This window comes from Apteryx rowi, unplaced genomic scaffold (assembly GCF_003343035.1).
Source record: "Apteryx rowi isolate R43461 unplaced genomic scaffold, aptRow1 scaffold_325, whole genome shotgun sequence".
NCBI lineage: Eukaryota > Metazoa > Chordata > Aves > Apterygiformes > Apterygidae > Apteryx > Apteryx rowi.
The window spans coordinates 818478-837311 of record NW_020449697.1 but is presented as its reverse complement, the minus strand read 5'-3'; the positions used below and the strand labels follow the sequence as shown (position 1 = coordinate 837311).

Genomic DNA, 18834 nt, shown 5'->3' with positions numbered 1-18834 from the left:
CAAGCAAGGCTTCATGAATAATTTATTCCATTTGAATTTTTTTTAAAAAGTATAAACCTTTTTTTTTTTCATTTCCTCAATCACAATTTGTACAACTCAGTGTTTATGGCATTCGGCAGCAATAGTGTTTGTTCCTTATGCGCTTTTTGTCATGATAAATACGACGGTTTGGACCAGCAACTGTCACCGCTGTGTGAGAACTCAAGAAAGGCCCCGCGGTGAAGCAACCCGGGGGGGGGGGGGAAGGGGGGGGAACATGTGCAGTAATGAGGCCACAGGCTGCAACCAACACCCAGAGCTTCGCGCCGTCCTCGCATCCAGTTTAATCGGAAAAAACTAAAGCTTTAGCAGTGACTTCCTGAAAAAGTGACCCTGAGGATTATGGTAGGTCCCAAATCCAGTTCTACTGTAAATTAAGTTTTACTCCACTGAAAATAAAACTTAGAGGCCCCCCTCCCCCCTGAAGCATGAGGCCTAGTCCTGGGTCCTTTAGGCAAAGACAACAAGAAAACAGCCCTTCCCAGCTGCAGCTTCTCAAGACAGTAATGTCATACAATGGCACCTCATTAAGAAAACATTCTCAAAAGAAACCCACATCAAACATTGCTTATGCAGCACTACTACTAAAACAGACGGATATGCTGTGCCATACTGTTGTGCAGCAAATTATATGGTGCAATAGCATTTTAAGAACATTTTACTCTTATTTTTGAAAGCTTTAAAATAATGTAACATAATATTTTGATATTACAGTATTAACAAATAGTGCTTGATTAAAGACATCTGCAAGTCTTCATAGCAACACATGAAGTTAAAAATTACCATAGGAGGTAAATACAGAAATACAATAATCTGCGCCATACTGACAGCTAAGTAAGAACATAGCTGAGGATTTAAATATAAATTCATTTATTTTTACTTATTTCAGGAAATGTTAGAAAGATTTACATGTTACAGCTACTTTAAAATTTAAGGGCTGTTTGCAAGTACAGTTGGTGGCCTGCTGGTCTAGCAACAGCGTTTACAGAAATCCGATTCAAATAATAGAATAAGTCACAGTCCAGATGACTACATGGCTTAAGTACAGTACAGCTAAATTAAAATACATTATTTTTTTAATCTGAATGGGAAGATTTCAGATGCATCTTTCACTGGCTATCTAACAAGAGGAGATAAACTTCCACAGCTACTTAATAGAGCACTGCCAGGAACAATGCTTTTTTGCAAGACCACTTTGAGAAGCTAGAGCTGAAATTTTCAGATACATTAAGCTTGTACTTGCTGAACAACCCAAATTAGTGGATTGTGACAATTTTATTCATAAATCACTAATTATGTGCCCTTAAAAGAGTAAAACAGCTCAGTGAAAGAAACTAACAAAGAAGTGCGCCCAATGTAGCAGCTGGCTCCATGGGGATGGCAGTTTTGATATGCACACTGCTGGCTGCGACTATCGCTTTCAGAAATGACCCTCCTGATATTTCCTAGTGGTTACAATATTATAATTTACTTAAACTGCATTTGGGGAGAGGGGAGAAAAAGAACTGGCATATTTCACAGTTGGAGACTTTCACAGGGAAGGTTGTGGTCCAGATAACAGAGTACAGTTATACCAATGTTCAGGCAGCTCATTCACTTACCTTTATGGATACAAGTCAGATTTAACAAAACAAAACGAGATATGCTTTGAAAATTCCAGTTTTAGAAGCACTTTTCCCCTTAAGAGCTCAGCCAAATGAGAAAGAAAACACCTGCTCTAAAACAAAAGTGTGCTGTTTAATCTGTGGTACATTATCATTATCAAGAAAAAGTAATGGACAGACCCAGTTTTTAACTTTAATATCAAAATATGCTGACTTCTGATTGCACTCATGTTTTTTTGAAGAAACGACTGAAAATTTTTGTCACCAATTGTACAACTTCTTTATACAAAAACAAAAAAGTTGCTAATATTGTATATATACAATTCAAGGAGACTGTTTATACGAAAAATTATCTCAGGCAAATATTTTGCATTTACAAAACATGATTTTCATCAACATATTAAGTTTTGTAAATACAAGTGATTTCTTCTTTGTAGAGGATTAACGGTGGGTGCACAAATGGATCTTAGAGCTTGTTCCTTTCGAGGTCTGAACAGGCAAGATGAACAGTACTGAGACCCAGGTGATAAACTAGCATGGGTTCTCCCAACAGGCTCACGCGGGCACTGCAGGAGTAAGTCCTTAACCTGGCAGTCAGAAGATGAGGAACCAAGAAAAAGCATATGCTGTTGCTCCTCAGCACCCGTAGGGGCCATTTTAGAGCAGCATCAGACATTTGGCATGTGCTAGGAGAATGGAAGGAAACTACCGAGGAAAAATGGTGACTGTAGATAGAGGGAGAGGTTTACAAAAGCCTTATAACTCACGAGTCCCTTCCTTAGGGAGGACTAAGCCTCCTTGGCACATGCCCCAGCCAGAGTCTGAAAAGGGGACGAGGGGAAGGCCATACACTGATACTTGGGACCTTCACCACAGTGCCAAAATACATGAAAAAGGAAAACGTTCAGGGTTTCGTTTTGTTTTTTACTAGTGGAATAAAATCTGAATACCAGAATTCACTGAGAATCTATATACACCACATTTTAGTTAAACACACACCAATCTTAAAGTCAAGATTGACTATTTTTGCATTTGTAAAATGGCTAGGGCTGGGCTAAATTTCAGCCTTGCAGGAGACTTTGGATAAGGTCAGAATTTTCTGTGTCTGTGTGTTCTGTCTCAGATTCGTGCTTTATCACAAACACGAAAGAGAATAATGCAGTCGCCACAGTGCCAAGAATATCCAGGTAACAACAACGCACAATGGATATTCTTGTAATAAAAACCTGTCTGCTGGAAACAGATCTGAGAATCTAGCCACAGCCCTGAACCATAACACAAACTTCAATTGAAGAGTTTATTCGTTTTATTCTCACTACAAGTTAAACCACCTACAATATCACTTATATATTGCCATTGTTACTCTGTAAAGGTGTGATATAAAATGCTGTAAGACCCGGTACCTTTTCAATTTATATAAACACAGTGAACTTCATTACTGTACATGTACTCTGCAACTACAGCTTAGCTGTAAATCCCCCACACACAATGGTATGGACATTAACCCCTCTATCCCCATTAAACTGTACATCAAGACAATACAAATTTACTGTCCCCACCCACCCCCTTACAAAAAAATAATACTCTAAAAGCAACCTACTGCAACTTTTAATTAAGACGATTACATATATTTTAGACCAATTGCTTTAAAGCAAGAAGGCAGTATAAACCTTCTAGGAAAATTTTTATAAAAGAGGTTAAGAAATATAAGACAATTTATACATTTAAAAACTTACAATAAATAAGAGATGCAGGCATTTTTGAATACTAGGTACTATAATCCAATACAAGAACATCTTGATGTTCTGAAGCCATAGGTTGAAACTTATTGTTCCTCATGTTTCTTCTCATCTCCATGCTTTAAAATTCATTAACCATGACTGGGTACTATGGCTCATTACTCTTCACAAATACTGTGACTGGGGAAAAATGGTTAATTTTGCTACTAAAAATGTTATAATACACTTTCTGATCATCATTCTAAAGAGTCCCCCATAGTCAATGCATCAAAGACAGTAGGGTTATAGATGCCCTTCTCACAAGCCAAAGCAATATTTGCTGGAAGTAACAAGATTCATACCCCATCACAAACAACTTGCACTGAGAAGAATTTATAACTTAGTCCTGCAGTGAAATATCCCTTTTCCTCATTCTTGTCTTTCAAAATTCAGATGAAGATCACAGCATATTCATGATAAAGTTATACAACTGATTCAGCACCACAAAATGAACTGGGAGACACGACCGTCTGTCCTGGGTTGCAGGATCACAGGTTAGCCAGGAGAGTGCATTGTACTGTTCCAGAACAAACCTGGAAAGCAAACAAGCGTCCATCAAACCAACAGATTTTCCCACCACTATTTTCAGGAAAGCATTTTATAGTCCTCATTTAATAGAAATCCAGTTTCCTTAGAACTAAAACACACAAAATAGTTTTGCCAACATTCCGAAATAATATGCCTTCAGAATTATTACAGCAGGTCAAAGCTAGACTTTTTTCCCCCAGTGGAAAACAGCCATTTTAATTGTTGATGCTCAACTAATATCAAGAGATTTACATATGAAAACAAAAATCTAGAGAAGTCTGACTTTTTCCTCATCAACAGGTGTCCCATTTTTACATGGATCTACTCTATTCTGCTTCAGCACTTCACTATTCCCACAACCAATCCAAGTTTCTGGCTTAACAGCTTGATAAATAATCTTCCATTCACTTATGCACCATCTTCCATGTTACACCTCAAACTCCGTTAAAGCTTGAGGAATTCATTGTCTTTCAAATATTTTCAGTTGTAATCAACATTAATTAGTTAAAAGGGGGCTTTGAGATGTTTTAGTTTGTTTTTAATTGCACTGTTTTGCGATAAAGCCATCTTTTAATCACTCAAAGCACAGTAATTTCGAATGTGTCTGTGTGAAGTACTTAAGGATATTAGCAGCACAAAAAAAAGAAAACTAACAGCAAGAACAAGAAAGAAATAGGTAACTTTACAACAGCAATATGAAAAATGAAATGCAGAATATTTTTGTAAGTGATCAACCATAAATACCTGAGCACATCAGAAGTTTGATTAGAATCAAGTGGATGGGAGTGTTTACTGTGGAGTAGCTCGTCTGATTGCACTGAAGGCACGTGGAGGTGCAGAGAGGCCTAGGAAAGGAAGAGGAAACGCTAGCAGTTACTACCCCATTCTACTACAACGTAGTTTTTCCTCTGTATTGTTGAGCTCTACCGTTCAGCCGCTTTCTATTGTGTGACACACAAGCCAAACCATGTTTTAACCTTATACAGTCAACAAGCATTGGAATGATCAGAATATGAGAAAATGCACTCAAATTCCTCTTAAAAGCACAGTGCTAGTAGCGTAATACATCTTAGGAAATACTTTTTAAAATCCCTTTGCCTACATTAAGTGATTATTTAAAAAAAATTAAAAAGCAACTCAAGTGGCCCAAGATTTCTAGTAATATATGGACTTTAAAGTTCAGTTGTTTTCCATAAGACCAGTCTATTTATATTCCATAGAGCTACTTAAGCTAAATAATAAATCCTCCATTCCAAAAAAAAAAAAAAAAAAACTTATACCAAAAACACAGCTGAGCTTAGGCCAAGAGGCACCACTAATCCAGACACAAATAAGGCTGAAGAAAATAGACCAGTATCATCAGATAATATGGTATAGTATGAGAGATGCTAATTTAAGTCAAGAATGAATCATGTTAATACGCAAAGTTTCTCTGTATACCAACGTATAGCTTTAAGTGTGCCAAGTCTGGCTTGATTGTGCCATAAAAAGATAAGGAGAGCAGACAATATCCAGACAGATGGGGCAATGACTATCACTTGGAGACAACCAACATTGAAAATCTAGCTTTTATACTTTATGCAATACATAAACAGAGATTATTTTTACCCCGTGTAAACGTAATACTACATCATACTTGTGTACTTCCCTCTACCGCCATTCCCAAAGGGAGTCAAACATTAACCAGAGATCTGGCCAGAAACTCAGCAGAACACCTATCCTTACAAAATACCATAGCACAAAGCCAGTAAGAAAAAGGAGATCAGGCTACTATAAAGAAACCATCAGAAGGAGCAGAACCCATTGAAACATTTGCTACTTTAGTTAATAATGTTTCTCCACTTTTAAAAAGTGAATATAAAAACCCTTTGGCTCAAAAATTTAAAACCCAACTTCTCTATTGAAACAAAAACACGCGTATTCCAAGAGGCACGCACCAGATTTGTTCCCAACACAACGATGACCTAATTCTCATTATTCAGATCCCTGCACACCACACAATTATCTACTACGCGCTGCCCAGGAAGATGGTTGCACAGACCGCTGAGGTTACAGTACCTTAAGAAACAAGGGACACTGATTTTGTGCTTGAGGACACGCTGACCAAAACCAGTCAGGCAATGGACCTGCTTTGGCAGTTGACACAAAGTAACCCAGGGCCAGTGGCTGCTGCAGTATATTTGTTACTTCGTCATGAGATTCCGTTGAAAGCAATCGATCTGTACCTTGACCCTGTAAAACAACAGGTCTAATATTAGGAGAAGGTGACTTAAGAGAAACTATCTGTAACTTTCAAAACACAAGGCATTTTGAAACGTCCGAACATTACATGAATTTTGCAAAGCCAATTCAATATCCAATTGATCCAAAACATTTCATGGGAACTTTTCATTCCACAAACAAAATTAGCAGATGGGGGGGGGGGGGGGAAACAACCCCCTCCCCCACACGCACTACTCTGCATTTACTCTAATAGTTACCTTGCCCATATCACCTCCATGGGGGTAGTGGGACCCTGGAGAATGTACAGGGGATCCAGTAGGGGATGCAGGAAGAATATTTATAATATCAGGATCAAGATCATCTCCAGTGTCTAACAAGTCAAAGATCCCCATTCCATCTGCTCCATCTTGAAAAAGAACAAGACCAGTCAATTTCTACTTTCCCTAGGTACAAGATACAACAACACATTCTGAAATCAAGGAATTTTCAGTATAAGTCTTGTGGCTCATTAGAACAAACAGCCTTAATCTTAATATAGCGGGAGCAGTGAGGGGTTTTTGGTTTTGCTGTTTTTAAAGCAAGAAAAAAATTCTGTGCACTAACCGTTGTTTGTGTTGAAGGCCAGGTCCAAGTTTTCAGTGGTATAAGTTGACGATGCTACTTGCACAGAAGCAGATGTGGGAAACACAAGTATGTGAGTGCACGATGTGTCCTGTGGGGTATTCAGCTGAGATGTCTGCATATTTAAAGTGGTGCTGCGTCCAAATACAGAGCCTGTCGATACGGAATCTTTGGAAGAGAAATCAAGTATTTCCTTAGTTTGATTACAATGGAGCTACTAGTTCCCTCACCAAAACCAGAAGCTTCTCAGAGTTCCTCAAATACCTGGCATAATAATGAAGGACCCCTGGGGTTCCATCGCCACCAAACACGCGCTGAGAATACTGGGAGAGTCTGCAGCGGAGATACCGCACATCCTACACATATCTTTTAGCCTCTTACTGAGCGACTGGAGGTTTCGGCGGCTCAGCAAACAACTCCAATCTGAGGATATAAAGACACATAAGTTTGTCTAGAATAACAATGTTTGCTGAAAAATACATACTTTATATGTAGCAGCGTGCAGTTTAAACTTCACATGTGCTAACTTTTAGAGTTCCTTTATATATTTGTAACAGCTTTTCTTCCAGAAGCAGCGACAGACACTACTTTATGTTATAATAAAAAATTAAAGCTCCAAATCAAATTTTAGACTCTAGGATGCTAACATTACCTTTTAATTCCCCATGTCCTATTCTTCCTAAACGGCCTATTACAACTCTCCACGGCAAAGAGCTCATCTGCACAAGTCCCAAGCACCATTCCCAGAGTTTCTGAAGACCAAGTCTGCGGGCAGAGCCCTTTTTCCTGCGAGCTCTAGAATGGAGAAAAAAGGGAGGGAAAAAAAACAAAAAACAAAAAACTAGAACCTGCAAACCATCTGCAATAAGTTTCTATTGCCATGTTTGCAACTTCATATTTGTATTAAGCTGAACATTCACAGGGCACAGGAATGTTAATATCCTGGTACATCAAATCCAGCTTCATTTCAAATTAAACTAAACAAAGGGTTGGGTTGGGGGGGGGGGAAGGGAGAGGGTTGTTTTTTGTTTGTTTGTTTTAATTAATCACATCCTAACACCAATGTGAAAAGCCAGAAAGTTTGGGGGTTTTATATGAACACATTTGTACCAAAACATATAAGAAACAGGAAACCAAATAAAGTTCTTCTGGAAATTTAACTCAGAAGCAATATGCACTTAATAGTGAAAACACCCACTTACTTTAACTACTTTTGCAATATAATGTGGCTACAAACATCTACAATCAGTTATTCTTACAGCATCATAAAGAGAGGAGGAAGAGAAAAGACAAGTCGAAATGCACATGCTAAAAATTAATTTGTTTGTTCTTACCTATTTGGTACATCAATATTAATTATGCAAGTTTCTAACTGTTCTCCATAGAGATCTGTACAGGATGCCAGAAGCCATCTTTGATCATGAGACAAACAGTAGCCCACAAAAAGTACATTATACTTCTGGCCAGCTTCTCCAAAAGTTTCTCCTAGTTCTGTTTGCTTGTCCTTTACAGGAGCCAGTATAAAAGGAGGGGTATATAGTCGAATACACTCAGGTCTCTATAGAGATGACAGAACAGAATGAAGTTTCAAGACTTAACTATTCCTAAGAACTTTGGTTAATTAATATGTGATTTAATAAAAGAGACAGACATTTCTCTGATCTGCATATTTACACAATCATCAAGTTAAAAACCAAGAACTCTTCTAGATACTCACATCGGGGCTCTTAAGAGCAGTTTCCATTGCTAAACCTGGGCCAAAGCCAGTTAATGTTTTCACGTTGGTAGAAGTTGGAAGAGGTCTCCGACACTGAGTAAATGCTGAAAAGGCCAAGGACTTTAAATGCTGAGTGTAAATCTGCCGGTCTTCATGTTTCACAGGTTGTAAAAGGTACTGACATGGGACAATCTAGAACAGATTACCAGGGGGAAAAGAAAAATAAAGGCCTCACTGGGTGCTATTGATATCAGAAAACAATTACTGTTTCATCATTAGATTAAATGGTTTTTGAGATAGTATTGGGTAAGCTGTTTTTAAAATTTACTTAGCAATCAAATTTCTCTGGTTCTTTGGTATCTTCCCTCCACTTCTCCTAAAGCCGTGTGGGACTTTAAGTAATTATTCTTCTTGAAGTTTTCTCAGAGAATGCAAGAATTTGGTTAGAAGTGATTTCTCAAAAGAGAAATCCATTTATTAGTTCTGCAGCTGCTGGCAGCATTACAGACTGAGGCCTATGAGGAAGGTGCACTGCCTAAAGCCCAGCAGGGTCACATCGCTACCAGAGATCAGCGATGGACAAGCAGTTTTCCCATACTTCACTCACTCATTTTCCTTTGAGATGAGACTGATGAGTGCAGAATATACCACAGGATTTGGTTTTGATTAATAATAGCCAAACTGCTCTAACAACTATAATCTCCATAATTTAAATAGCTGCAGAACTGTAAGTCATGCTTACAAAGCAAATGAAACTTTCACCCTGAAGGTGTCATCATCTCCAAAACACAGCTAGAGCAAAAGATACTTTGACATGTTGCTACAAATGATGGCTTACCTGCACAGAAATTATATTCTTGATGTGAGGAGGAAGAACCTGAACCATCTCTAAAAAGCAGCGCAGAAGCCCAAGTGTCCACAAACTGGATGAGCTACTGTTCTCATCCTTTTTTTCATATGTAAAAGGATCAATTATGTAAACTACGATTGCAGGTGGATAGGTGATGGCATGTGAATCTCCATCTGTAGGAACGCCAACTTTATCACGGTCCATAGTGCTGGAAATTAAATTTTGAAACCAGTTACAAAAAGCTGAGTTTTATAGTGATATATTCTTGGTTATAGGGTATTTCTACATTAAACAGCGCCAGTTATCTATTCTCCTCCTGCTCCACTTTAAGATATACAGAAGCTAGTAGTTTGGTGAACTAAGAAAGTTTGGTGAAAGAGAAAGTTTATTTTTAAACCATGGCAGACACTGAGATGCTATTAAAACTGAACATTACAGCTAAGACTTGAATCAAAAAGTTTAACTCCAAACATCATATTCTCCCTAAAAAATAGCCTGGTAACTAGAAAAGAAATACAGGAGTTTTACTGAGAACACCAGAACTACATTAACACATTTCTATTTTTTGAGCCGGGGCAGGGGATAGTCTCACGTAGCTGGACTGTGCAGTCCATTACCTTTCAGAAACCTCTGGATGGGGCTGCACAGGTGCAGAAGTATTATCTCCAGACATCCCTGCCGTTTGCAGTGGCGGCTGTTGCTGCTGTCCGCCTGTTTGCCCGTTTTGGACCGTTGCAGCCTGCGTGGGCAGGGAGGCGGAAGTGGTGTTGTTCATACAGGTAAAAGGTGGAAACGAAGAAGGCTTGCTAGCTGGTATCCCACTGCCCATATTGGCAGAAGAAGATGAAGTGGCAGTGGTAGTCAGAGTTGAATTAGCTGTGGTAGCTGCAGAAGACATGGCACTGTTTGACGTCGCTGTCATAGTACTACTGGTAGGAGCTGCAGGAGCAGACGATGGAGTGTTGGGATTTGCGGCATTAGCTGTCACTGGGGGCAGAGCGGAGGACGGCTGGCTTGCAGGAGGGATTAGATTTGTTTGGGAAAGTAAAGAATTGTCCAAGGGCTGAGAAGCAAGATAAGGACCTAAAAATCAGAAAAAGCATAATTTCATATTGCAGCTGTTTATAGCATATTTACGTAAATTGATGGTTTTTACAACATAGAGGCTTAAGTTTTAGCATGCATTTTGCATCTTACATTAAAACACAAGTACTAAATTTTCAATTTCTAGCTTTTTGCCTAATAAGACACTTTCAGAAATATCTAGAAATCTACTTTAAAGAATACTTTTTTTCAGCCATGTTAAATTTATGCTAGGAATCACTGCTTCAGAATCTAAGTCACCAAAGCAGAAAGGCAGCAGAAGTCACTGTCAGGCAGTGAAACTACCATTCCCTAAAGATACTGCTAGATGATAAGAAGCTGTTTTGGCACATACCTAAATACATATTTTTTCCCAAGCACAGAACAAAAAATAAACTGTATCCAACAATAAGACTTAATAAATAAATGCAACTATTCCTCCTTTTCTACTGGGATTGAGTTACTGGTAACTGTATGAAACAAAAAGATCATGGAAAAAATTTTTAAAAAACCTCATACCTAGCTCATATCTGCATACTTGTGCATATAGTTTGAGTTTGGAAAATGCTTCATCGTTGGCATTAGCTGTCTGCGAGAACCATTCTGTGACCAGCTTCTCAGAAAGTTTCTTCGAAGCAGTAGGTCCAACTCTCATGATCCCATCAGGCAATAACTTGCAAATAGGTCTATGCTGACCAAGTCTGCATGACTGCAAAGAAGGCAAAATAAAAGATGCAAGATTAGGTATTTGTAGACTTTAAGAATTATAAAATAATCAAAGGAGCATATATATAAACATAGAGAACTCAGTTTAGTTATGACATCCAAAAGGAGTATTTTAATTCTAGAACACCAGACCAATATGAAATACTGTATAACCGTTTTATGTCATATTTTCAGGTTCTCCTAAATGCAAGAAAAAACAGATTGACACATCATCTGCTCTAACCTTAATAACAATCCAAGTTATACATGCATTTAATTAATTAATTCTACGTAGCTAAACAATTGAGTAGTAATACGCAGTTTTACCACTGTGTGGCGTCTATCTGACAGACTCTCAAAAAAGCTATTACTGAAAGGAATGACGAGCAGCATGAACAACCCTGATCTTCCAAGTGCCTATTCCTGAAAGCCTTTCTGTGTGTTTCTGTGTGTTTATATCATTTGAGACAAGCCTGATAAGTAGTTATGAGTATGTATCAGAAATAGTCTTTCAAAAATCCATTTCACTGTTAACTGCCATAAATAATGTACCTCATATATTGCAGTCAGATCCCTAAAGAAGCTTTTTGCTCCATTCAGCAGAGCCTCATTCTCAGGGCACACCACAACGTAAGCAACATCTCTTTGAGATCCATAAGGTTCCAGCATCAGCCTCTCCCAATACGGCAATGCAAATGGAGACAGCACCAGAAAATCATAATCGTATCCCAGCAGAAATGTTGGGATCGGCAGTGGTTCCGGGGACTCATCGGTTCCTATGTAAGCAAGATACATTTTCCAATATATTAAGCAAGAAGTTAATAAAATTAACACCCTGCTTCTAGGAAGCAGGGATAGAAACACTAGTGTTACTAATAGAAAGGAACGCTGATTAAAAGTAGAATAGTCCTTGTTTTAATAAATACAAACGCAATGTATGTGCGCATGATCCAACCCTCCGCAAAAAGGCAGCAGCTAGTTATTTTTATTTGAAATCTCCCAGGGCCTCAAGAAGTTGTTCCACAGTTAAATATTTTTATCACTATTCCTGACTATTGATGGTCAGGAACAGATCTTCACTGCTCAGGAAGCCTTCCCCGCAGAATCTAAACCATCAGTAATCAAGAAACGAGGAGGAGGAAGTATAATAGTCTAAGCAGACACGTGAAGGAATGCGCACCACAGAAGGAATACACTTAAGAACATGCAATTACATGTACTCTATATGTATAATTAGAGTACTACAGTAACTATGAAAGATCTGCTGATGAAAGGTCACCCTTCTACATGTCAGTGAAGCAATCTCACATGCTAATAAAGTCAGAGTTTAAATCTTAAACTGAGTACACAAAACTTATCGTCTATCAGTAAACACATATTATTTTCTAAAAACAGTATCGTTTCCTGCTTTTAGAAAAATATATGGAATTTTCTGTTTTTGTAAAGAGAAGCATTCCCCCATCTAACAGTTCTGCTTAGTTTAAAGGAAAGGTCCAAATACTGCTTTAGCATTCCAGTAGGTTTAACTGCATCTAGACACTGAGGTTCGGTAGCCGGATCAAGTAGAGATTAGTGGGCAGGAGTCTACACAGCAGTTTACCGTAAGAGCCTCTGCCAGCCATTTTGTGAAACTGTTGCCATGTGAGGGGGCCTTGCACACCCCAAGATCGGACTGTTCGTTTTTTCTGAATTGCATCCTGAAGAACTGGCTGAAGCGAGAGGAGCATACGAAGGATGTCCTGGGAACACTGCATGCTCACATCCACAACTGAAAGGACAAGAAATTGTCAGGGCTTACCACAACAACAGGAAAAAAAGAAAGCCTTCCACAAACAACCCAGAATCCTACACCATCTTCGTTTTAAACAAAGTCACTTTCTTCTCAAATAAATAAATATGCTGTTCATAAAGGCCATGCAAAGGTCAAGATATAAAACATCAAGCGCACAGACTTTTTTAATCTGTAGAGTTCCTTTCCTTGAAAGCCTTACCATCTTAGTATTTTTTCTTAGTCTGAATCAAAAAAAAAAAAAACATACAACCAAGTCATACAAGCTTTAAACTACAGAGCTTCTCCTTCCAAATAGAGGTTGTTGAAGCAGACTGCCACCCAGTGCTCACTTCAGAGAAGTCTAGGGAAGCCTCAAACAACAGTCAGTCTGTTTCATCAGCTTGGCACCACTATGTCATTTTTAATACACAGTGTTTAGGAATAAAAAGCTAACAAAATTTGATAAGGTTATAATTTCATAGCCTCCATTTAAAAGCATCTTTTACATCTTTTTATCTTAAATACCAAGGTCATGGTAATACTGAGTCTTCTCCTGGGTGCCTGCAAACATTGATTTATCTACAGCATGAGCTTTTAAACTTAACCCCCCACTGATGCTCAGAAACCTAGCTGTCTTTTACTATTAGTCTTCTTGATGCTCACCAATGACTCTGAATTGCAGTTAACCACTATCCAAGTTTCATATTTCACTGTTAATCCTACTAGAGTTGCTACATGAAAAGACTATTGTTGAAAGGTGAGGTAGCTACCCAAATACACATGAGCAAGGGTGTTCTGTGAGGCAGTATAGCATTAGTCAAGCCCTAGAAAGAAAAACAAACAAGGATCTCTGGTAGATCCAACAAACAGTGAAGGCCCCATTAAAGTATTATTTTATATTAAATACTTATATATTTTTATATTTAATGGCACACATGCCACTGAACTACCACCACCACCCTTAAAGGGGGCAGAAGCCAACTAAATCATGTGCCTTAATTCCACCACAGTAGCCGTGACAATACAGTCACACTTTGTACCACCTACACTTCCAAAGTGCATTCACTCCACAGAACCTCCATAGATGCAGTCATCAAAAGCTGTGTTAAAAGAATAACCATGGTAAAATGCTGTGGACAATTACTGTGGTCTCACATTGCACTTACAATCTATGTTAGATGGTAGTCAAGGCCTACATTCTGCTTTGCGTAGGGTACTAGTGAAGAAATGTAAAAGGAATAGTTATTCTGTACATCATTAAAATAGAAGTTCATGTGAGCATGCAGGTGGAGGGGGAAGAAAAGAAAGGGGAGGGGGAAAACCAAACCCTTAAAAAAATTATAGGATAAGTAGAAAATAAGATGTAATTGTTTTCAATATTTACCATTTCTTTTTGACCAGTGGTGCAAGCAAGTAGTTTTCACAAGTGCTTCATCAACTTTCCCTCCTGACATATTGTCCATGAACTGGCGTCCATGTTCCAATGCTAAGTAGCAGTCATTGCAACAATCCCTTTCTTCTACACGTACCAGGTTGCTAACTGCACCAACTTTGTGTATAGGATCTTGATCTGCTGCTCCAAACGGTGAGAACAAGTTGGTGCACTGATCCTGCAGCAACAGTATTAACTCATCGGGCAGTTTCTCAGGTTCTTTCAGTCCTCCACTGCCATGTTCAAAAGAAGTAGCTCTGAGAGCTTCAAAGCGTTTTTCTGCTTCTTTGCCACACTCTGTATTACGTCCTAGAATATCCAATTCATCTTCAAGAAACAGTCCAGAACTGTTGCCAAATTTTCTATTCATAACAGCACTGAAACCACAGGTACACCTATATTGGGCCTCTTGTGTTGGATCAGGAATGTAAACTCCAACATCAGCACCTTTGATGTTCATATTGCAAACACATATGCAGCAGCTGTCAAAGTTACAGTCTTTGAAGAGATTCATTACAGACTCTGAGAGGATAAGATTCACATAAAGACTGTGCGCCTCTGGGATGGAAGGCACAGTTGCGGGTTCAACAGAATTCAGCGGTCTACATGTTGATGGTGTGGAAGCTGGTGAATATAAGTCAGAGTTCTCATATTTGACTGAACCCTGTGCACTTGCGGGTCCACCAGCTCCACGAGGCGTCCGAGGAGTCCTTGGTGTCCTAGGAGTTGGGAAACGAGGGGTGGAAGGAGAAGGGAGAATTCCAGCTCCACTGTTACTGGGAGGTGCACTACTTGGTGGCATACCAAACGGAGTATGAGTTTGTGGTGTGTAGGCAGGGCCATACTCTTGATCCATAGTGCTTCCATCACTAATAGCAGCCACAAGAAGAAGGAAATATTTTAAATACATGAAATATTGGTTTTGAAGTTTAAGTCTCAAATTTCTATATAAGGACCTTCCTAATTAATATTTACTTTTTTTCAACTAATCTTCCATAATCTACAGCACGAAGATTTTCACTCCCTAAGGAACTTCAAGAGCATTTGTTCTAAAAGACTTTGCAGGACTCCCATTGATAGCAGTGTTAAAGAATCTTGCCCCTCCTCCTCTCTTCTTTGTCCTTTCCTTTCCACAAAGCTTCTAGGAAATAAGTGTGGTCAGTATAAATTATAAATTCTATGGATGTCTGGAGTCTGAAGGGCACCTTTTCCTTTTCATGTTTTATTTACATACTATGTTGACACACAACACTTAGAAAATATACTAGGTCTATCAACAGCAGACTCCACTGAATCCACAAGGAAAGTATCACCTGGAAACATTAAATATTTTCTTTCCTAAGCAGCTGAGTATCTCCAAAGACCTATAAGACTAATGAGACTTGAAAACATATTACTTATGCTTGACCCAAATAGAAGCAACCTCAGTATTTAAACCGAGATTTAAAATTCATATAATTTTACAAATAAATATGGAGTCTCCCTGTTGCCTAATCCATCTATAGAAGCTACTAATGCAGAAGTGAAGGACAAATAAACGTTTTCCTCAAGAAGAACTGCCAGCAAAACCATCGCTACCAAGTGCACATTACAGAAACGCTTACTGCAATACTACTGTTACTAGGCAATGTCACACTGGGCACAGCATCCAATCACAGGAAGAGTTCCTAGTGCCAATGTAGCCGAGATTACTGCTATTTAAGAAGATAATTTAAGAAACAGAAGCACCACCTACTAAGCCCTTACAGTACCTACAACATCATGGCAAAAACAGAGTCCCAAGTTTACATTTAACTTGATTGTTACCATCTTCATTACTTATTAAAATTGGACTTGCACCATTAAGCTTCCCCAAGAAACCTTTAAATGAGACAACAAATAAAATGAACGCACGGTTAAGAACCTATTTGAGAAGACAGTCTCTTACTGTAAGTTTTAATCCTAAGTTTTTTAAAGGCTCTTGTCAGTTGTCTAAACAAAGTGTTTTTACAAGAATTTCTCATTACAGGTTTACAGAAAATTAGATAAGAGTACTTTCTATAACGTGGAAAACTGACAGCCACATAAAACAAACACCTGTGGCACACGTCATACCCATCTTTGATGAATGGCATGGCAGGCCCTGGAGGAAGTAAATCCAACTTTCCCACAGTCCAACTCTGGCGATAAATGCATTCCTCTGGCAGTTTGATGGGAGGGAGACACTGGCTAGGAAGAGTCTTTAGTGGTGCAAACATGGAACATCCCACTAAAGCTTGACAGTTCTCAGGTTTATAAACATAAGAATAATCCTAGAAGTTAGAGAAGGTAAAGCATCAGCATATAAATTAGTAAATTAGATAATTTCAACAACACAAATGCTTCTAAAAATTTAACTGAATAAAATGTTGCCTCCAATTCAAGTAGTAGTGCTTCTATATTCAACCCATATATAGTTACAACAGTGAAAGCTAACATTTGCACACACGAACAGCATTTGCACCTACGATTCTCCAACAAATAGCATACCAACATAAAACAAACTGTGAACTAGAATTACTGAGATGCATTCCTCGGTTTACTAATGGCTTACACCACCACCCTTTCTTGAAGCAGCTCCTATTCAGAATTTTAGGTAATAAATTGAACAGTAAGCATTAGAAGCATTTATCAGGACTAACAGCACAACATACCTTTATTTCAGCAGGTTTGGGGCTGCAGAAACCCTCATCTACTTCAATTCTGAACTGAGCTCCCACACTAGAGCTATTCCCTTCAAGTACTGTTCCTCCAAGTGTAGTGTCCATACTGCCATATTCCTTATTATTCATGTTCATTGGAGAAAATCCCATAATATGTTGTTCCAATGAAGGTGGAGTTGGATACATTTTATGGAGATCTGCAGTGCCTAATTTCAGATTAAAAATAGGCTTTAGAGCATGAAAACTACCTGAAGTATTTCCTTTGTCTTAAGATTTCATTAAGGCAAAAGAAGAGTACATTTCCAAATTCCCATAACATATTAGCAATCAAGTGTTTCAAGTTAGTATTCTATTTAGGGAAGACAAATAAAGCTTACTTATGCATGACAGTGGGTCTAAATTTCCTGCTTTTGCCTCTTTGCAGTTGGATTTGTCATCACAGCCATTCACTGTTCTTTTAGATCCAGGCTAGAAAGGAAAAGAAGTACTATAATAAAATCATTCCAGACATGAACACATCCAATCAAGTATCTCCATCTTAAAAATGAAGCCATTCAGGCCATTCCTCTCACCCCCTCTGAACTTGAAAATCTGTTTGAATTCTGGGGGGAGAAAAAAAAAAAGAAAAGAAAAAAGTCATATCTAATATTTCAAAAGGGTTAGTCTGACTCCACAAGCAAGAGACAAGCACTAAGGCCAAAAAAGTATTTTCTTGGAAGCACTAAAAACTAATTAGGGTTTTCCTAGTTGTGGTATTTAAAATGTAAAAATAAGGACTATGCAAGAAACCTATTTCAGAACTGCTACTTTCAACCACTCACCTAGGTTGCCACAGGTTATGGATAAAAAGTCAATTTCTCTTTCCACTGTAAGTCTTGTATTTTCGTGAGCCCCTCCCTCCCAAACTTATTCATATTCTCAAGACATCATTCTTCTCCACACAGAAGTGTTTCACACTTATTTACAGAAGGAGTACTGGGATTGCAAGGCTGGGAGAAAAGAATGATGCTTTAAAACACTTTTTCAGGTCGTGTTCATACAAATACAAGATCTGTATAACTGACTTAGGTACTTTTTAAGCCAGATTAATGATAATTGTTCAATCAATATTGTGGCTGTAGTTGTGTATAAAGCACAAGTATAGTTTATTCCTATCATTCCTTCCTTTTCAAAAAGCTATATAACTACAAGGAACTTAAATATGCATAACTGCATCCACATTAGAAGCATCATATTGCTATACCTATAATATAGTGAAAGTGGTACAACACTTATCTACGTACAGAGCTTTAGTGTCCACTCTTAAAAGCCTCGGCCCCCAATACAGGCATGTGAACTAATGCGAATTTCATGTACAGTGGGCATACAAAGCAGAAATTCTATATAATATTAAAAAAATAAGTAAATTAGAAGCCACATGCTAGCAGCTGGGCTCGCATTTGTCCTCACTTAATACTAGTAACAGAACATTTTGCCATCAAATCATGATGCTATTGAAATAAAAAATCAGTTATAAAATAAGTCTCATCCTGTTAGCAGATCTATTTAAAAAAGCAAGCTAAATCTGTCTGCCCACAATCTATCAGGTTTAGAGGAAAAAAAGAAAGAAAGATACAGTCCTAAAGTCACACTAACATCACTGATGTTAGCGCATGAATAGGAACAGAAAAGAAAGGGCAACACAAAATTCCTGGAACAAGAGGGAAGGGGAAGAACTGTTGAAATTCAAAGAACAAGAGATATTTTACAATGTTTAGACAGTACTAAAGTCTATTTAAAATAAGAGTCTTCATGTTCAAAGA

At 38.2% G+C, this 18834-nt stretch overlaps 1 protein-coding gene across 2 annotated transcripts in view; it reads right to left on the bottom strand.

Moving 5' to 3' along the window:
• Positions 1-1757: 1757 nt before the first annotated feature.
• The window catches only part of MED13 (mediator complex subunit 13), a 59211-nt gene continuing 42134 nt past the window's right edge, over positions 1758-18834 (bottom strand). The window contains exons 13-30 of one of the 2 annotated variants that reach the window (XM_026071407.1): positions 17410-17500; positions 17024-17238; positions 16446-16642; positions 14304-15220; positions 12749-12916; positions 11701-11924; positions 10963-11152; positions 9978-10443; positions 9349-9568; positions 8511-8702; positions 8128-8351; positions 7446-7588; positions 7058-7216; positions 6776-6961; positions 6430-6578; positions 6008-6181; positions 4694-4794; positions 1758-3954 (exon numbers count right to left, since the gene is read on the bottom strand). In XM_026071407.1, coding sequence (XP_025927192.1) covers positions 3822-3954; positions 4694-4794; positions 6008-6181; positions 6430-6578; positions 6776-6961; positions 7058-7216; positions 7446-7588; positions 8128-8351; positions 8511-8702; positions 9349-9568; positions 9978-10443; positions 10963-11152; positions 11701-11924; positions 12749-12916; positions 14304-15220; positions 16446-16642; positions 17024-17238; positions 17410-17500 — 4149 coding nt within the window. In that variant the 3' untranslated portion in view covers positions 1758-3821. Of the gene's footprint in view, positions 3955-4693; positions 4795-6007; positions 6182-6429; positions 6579-6775; positions 6962-7057; positions 7217-7445; positions 7589-8127; positions 8352-8510; positions 8703-9348; positions 9569-9977; positions 10444-10962; positions 11153-11700; positions 11925-12748; positions 12917-14303; positions 15221-16445; positions 16643-17023; positions 17239-17409; positions 17501-18834 lie in introns of those variants that run through there. The other variant, XR_003254441.1, reaches the window with a different exon arrangement.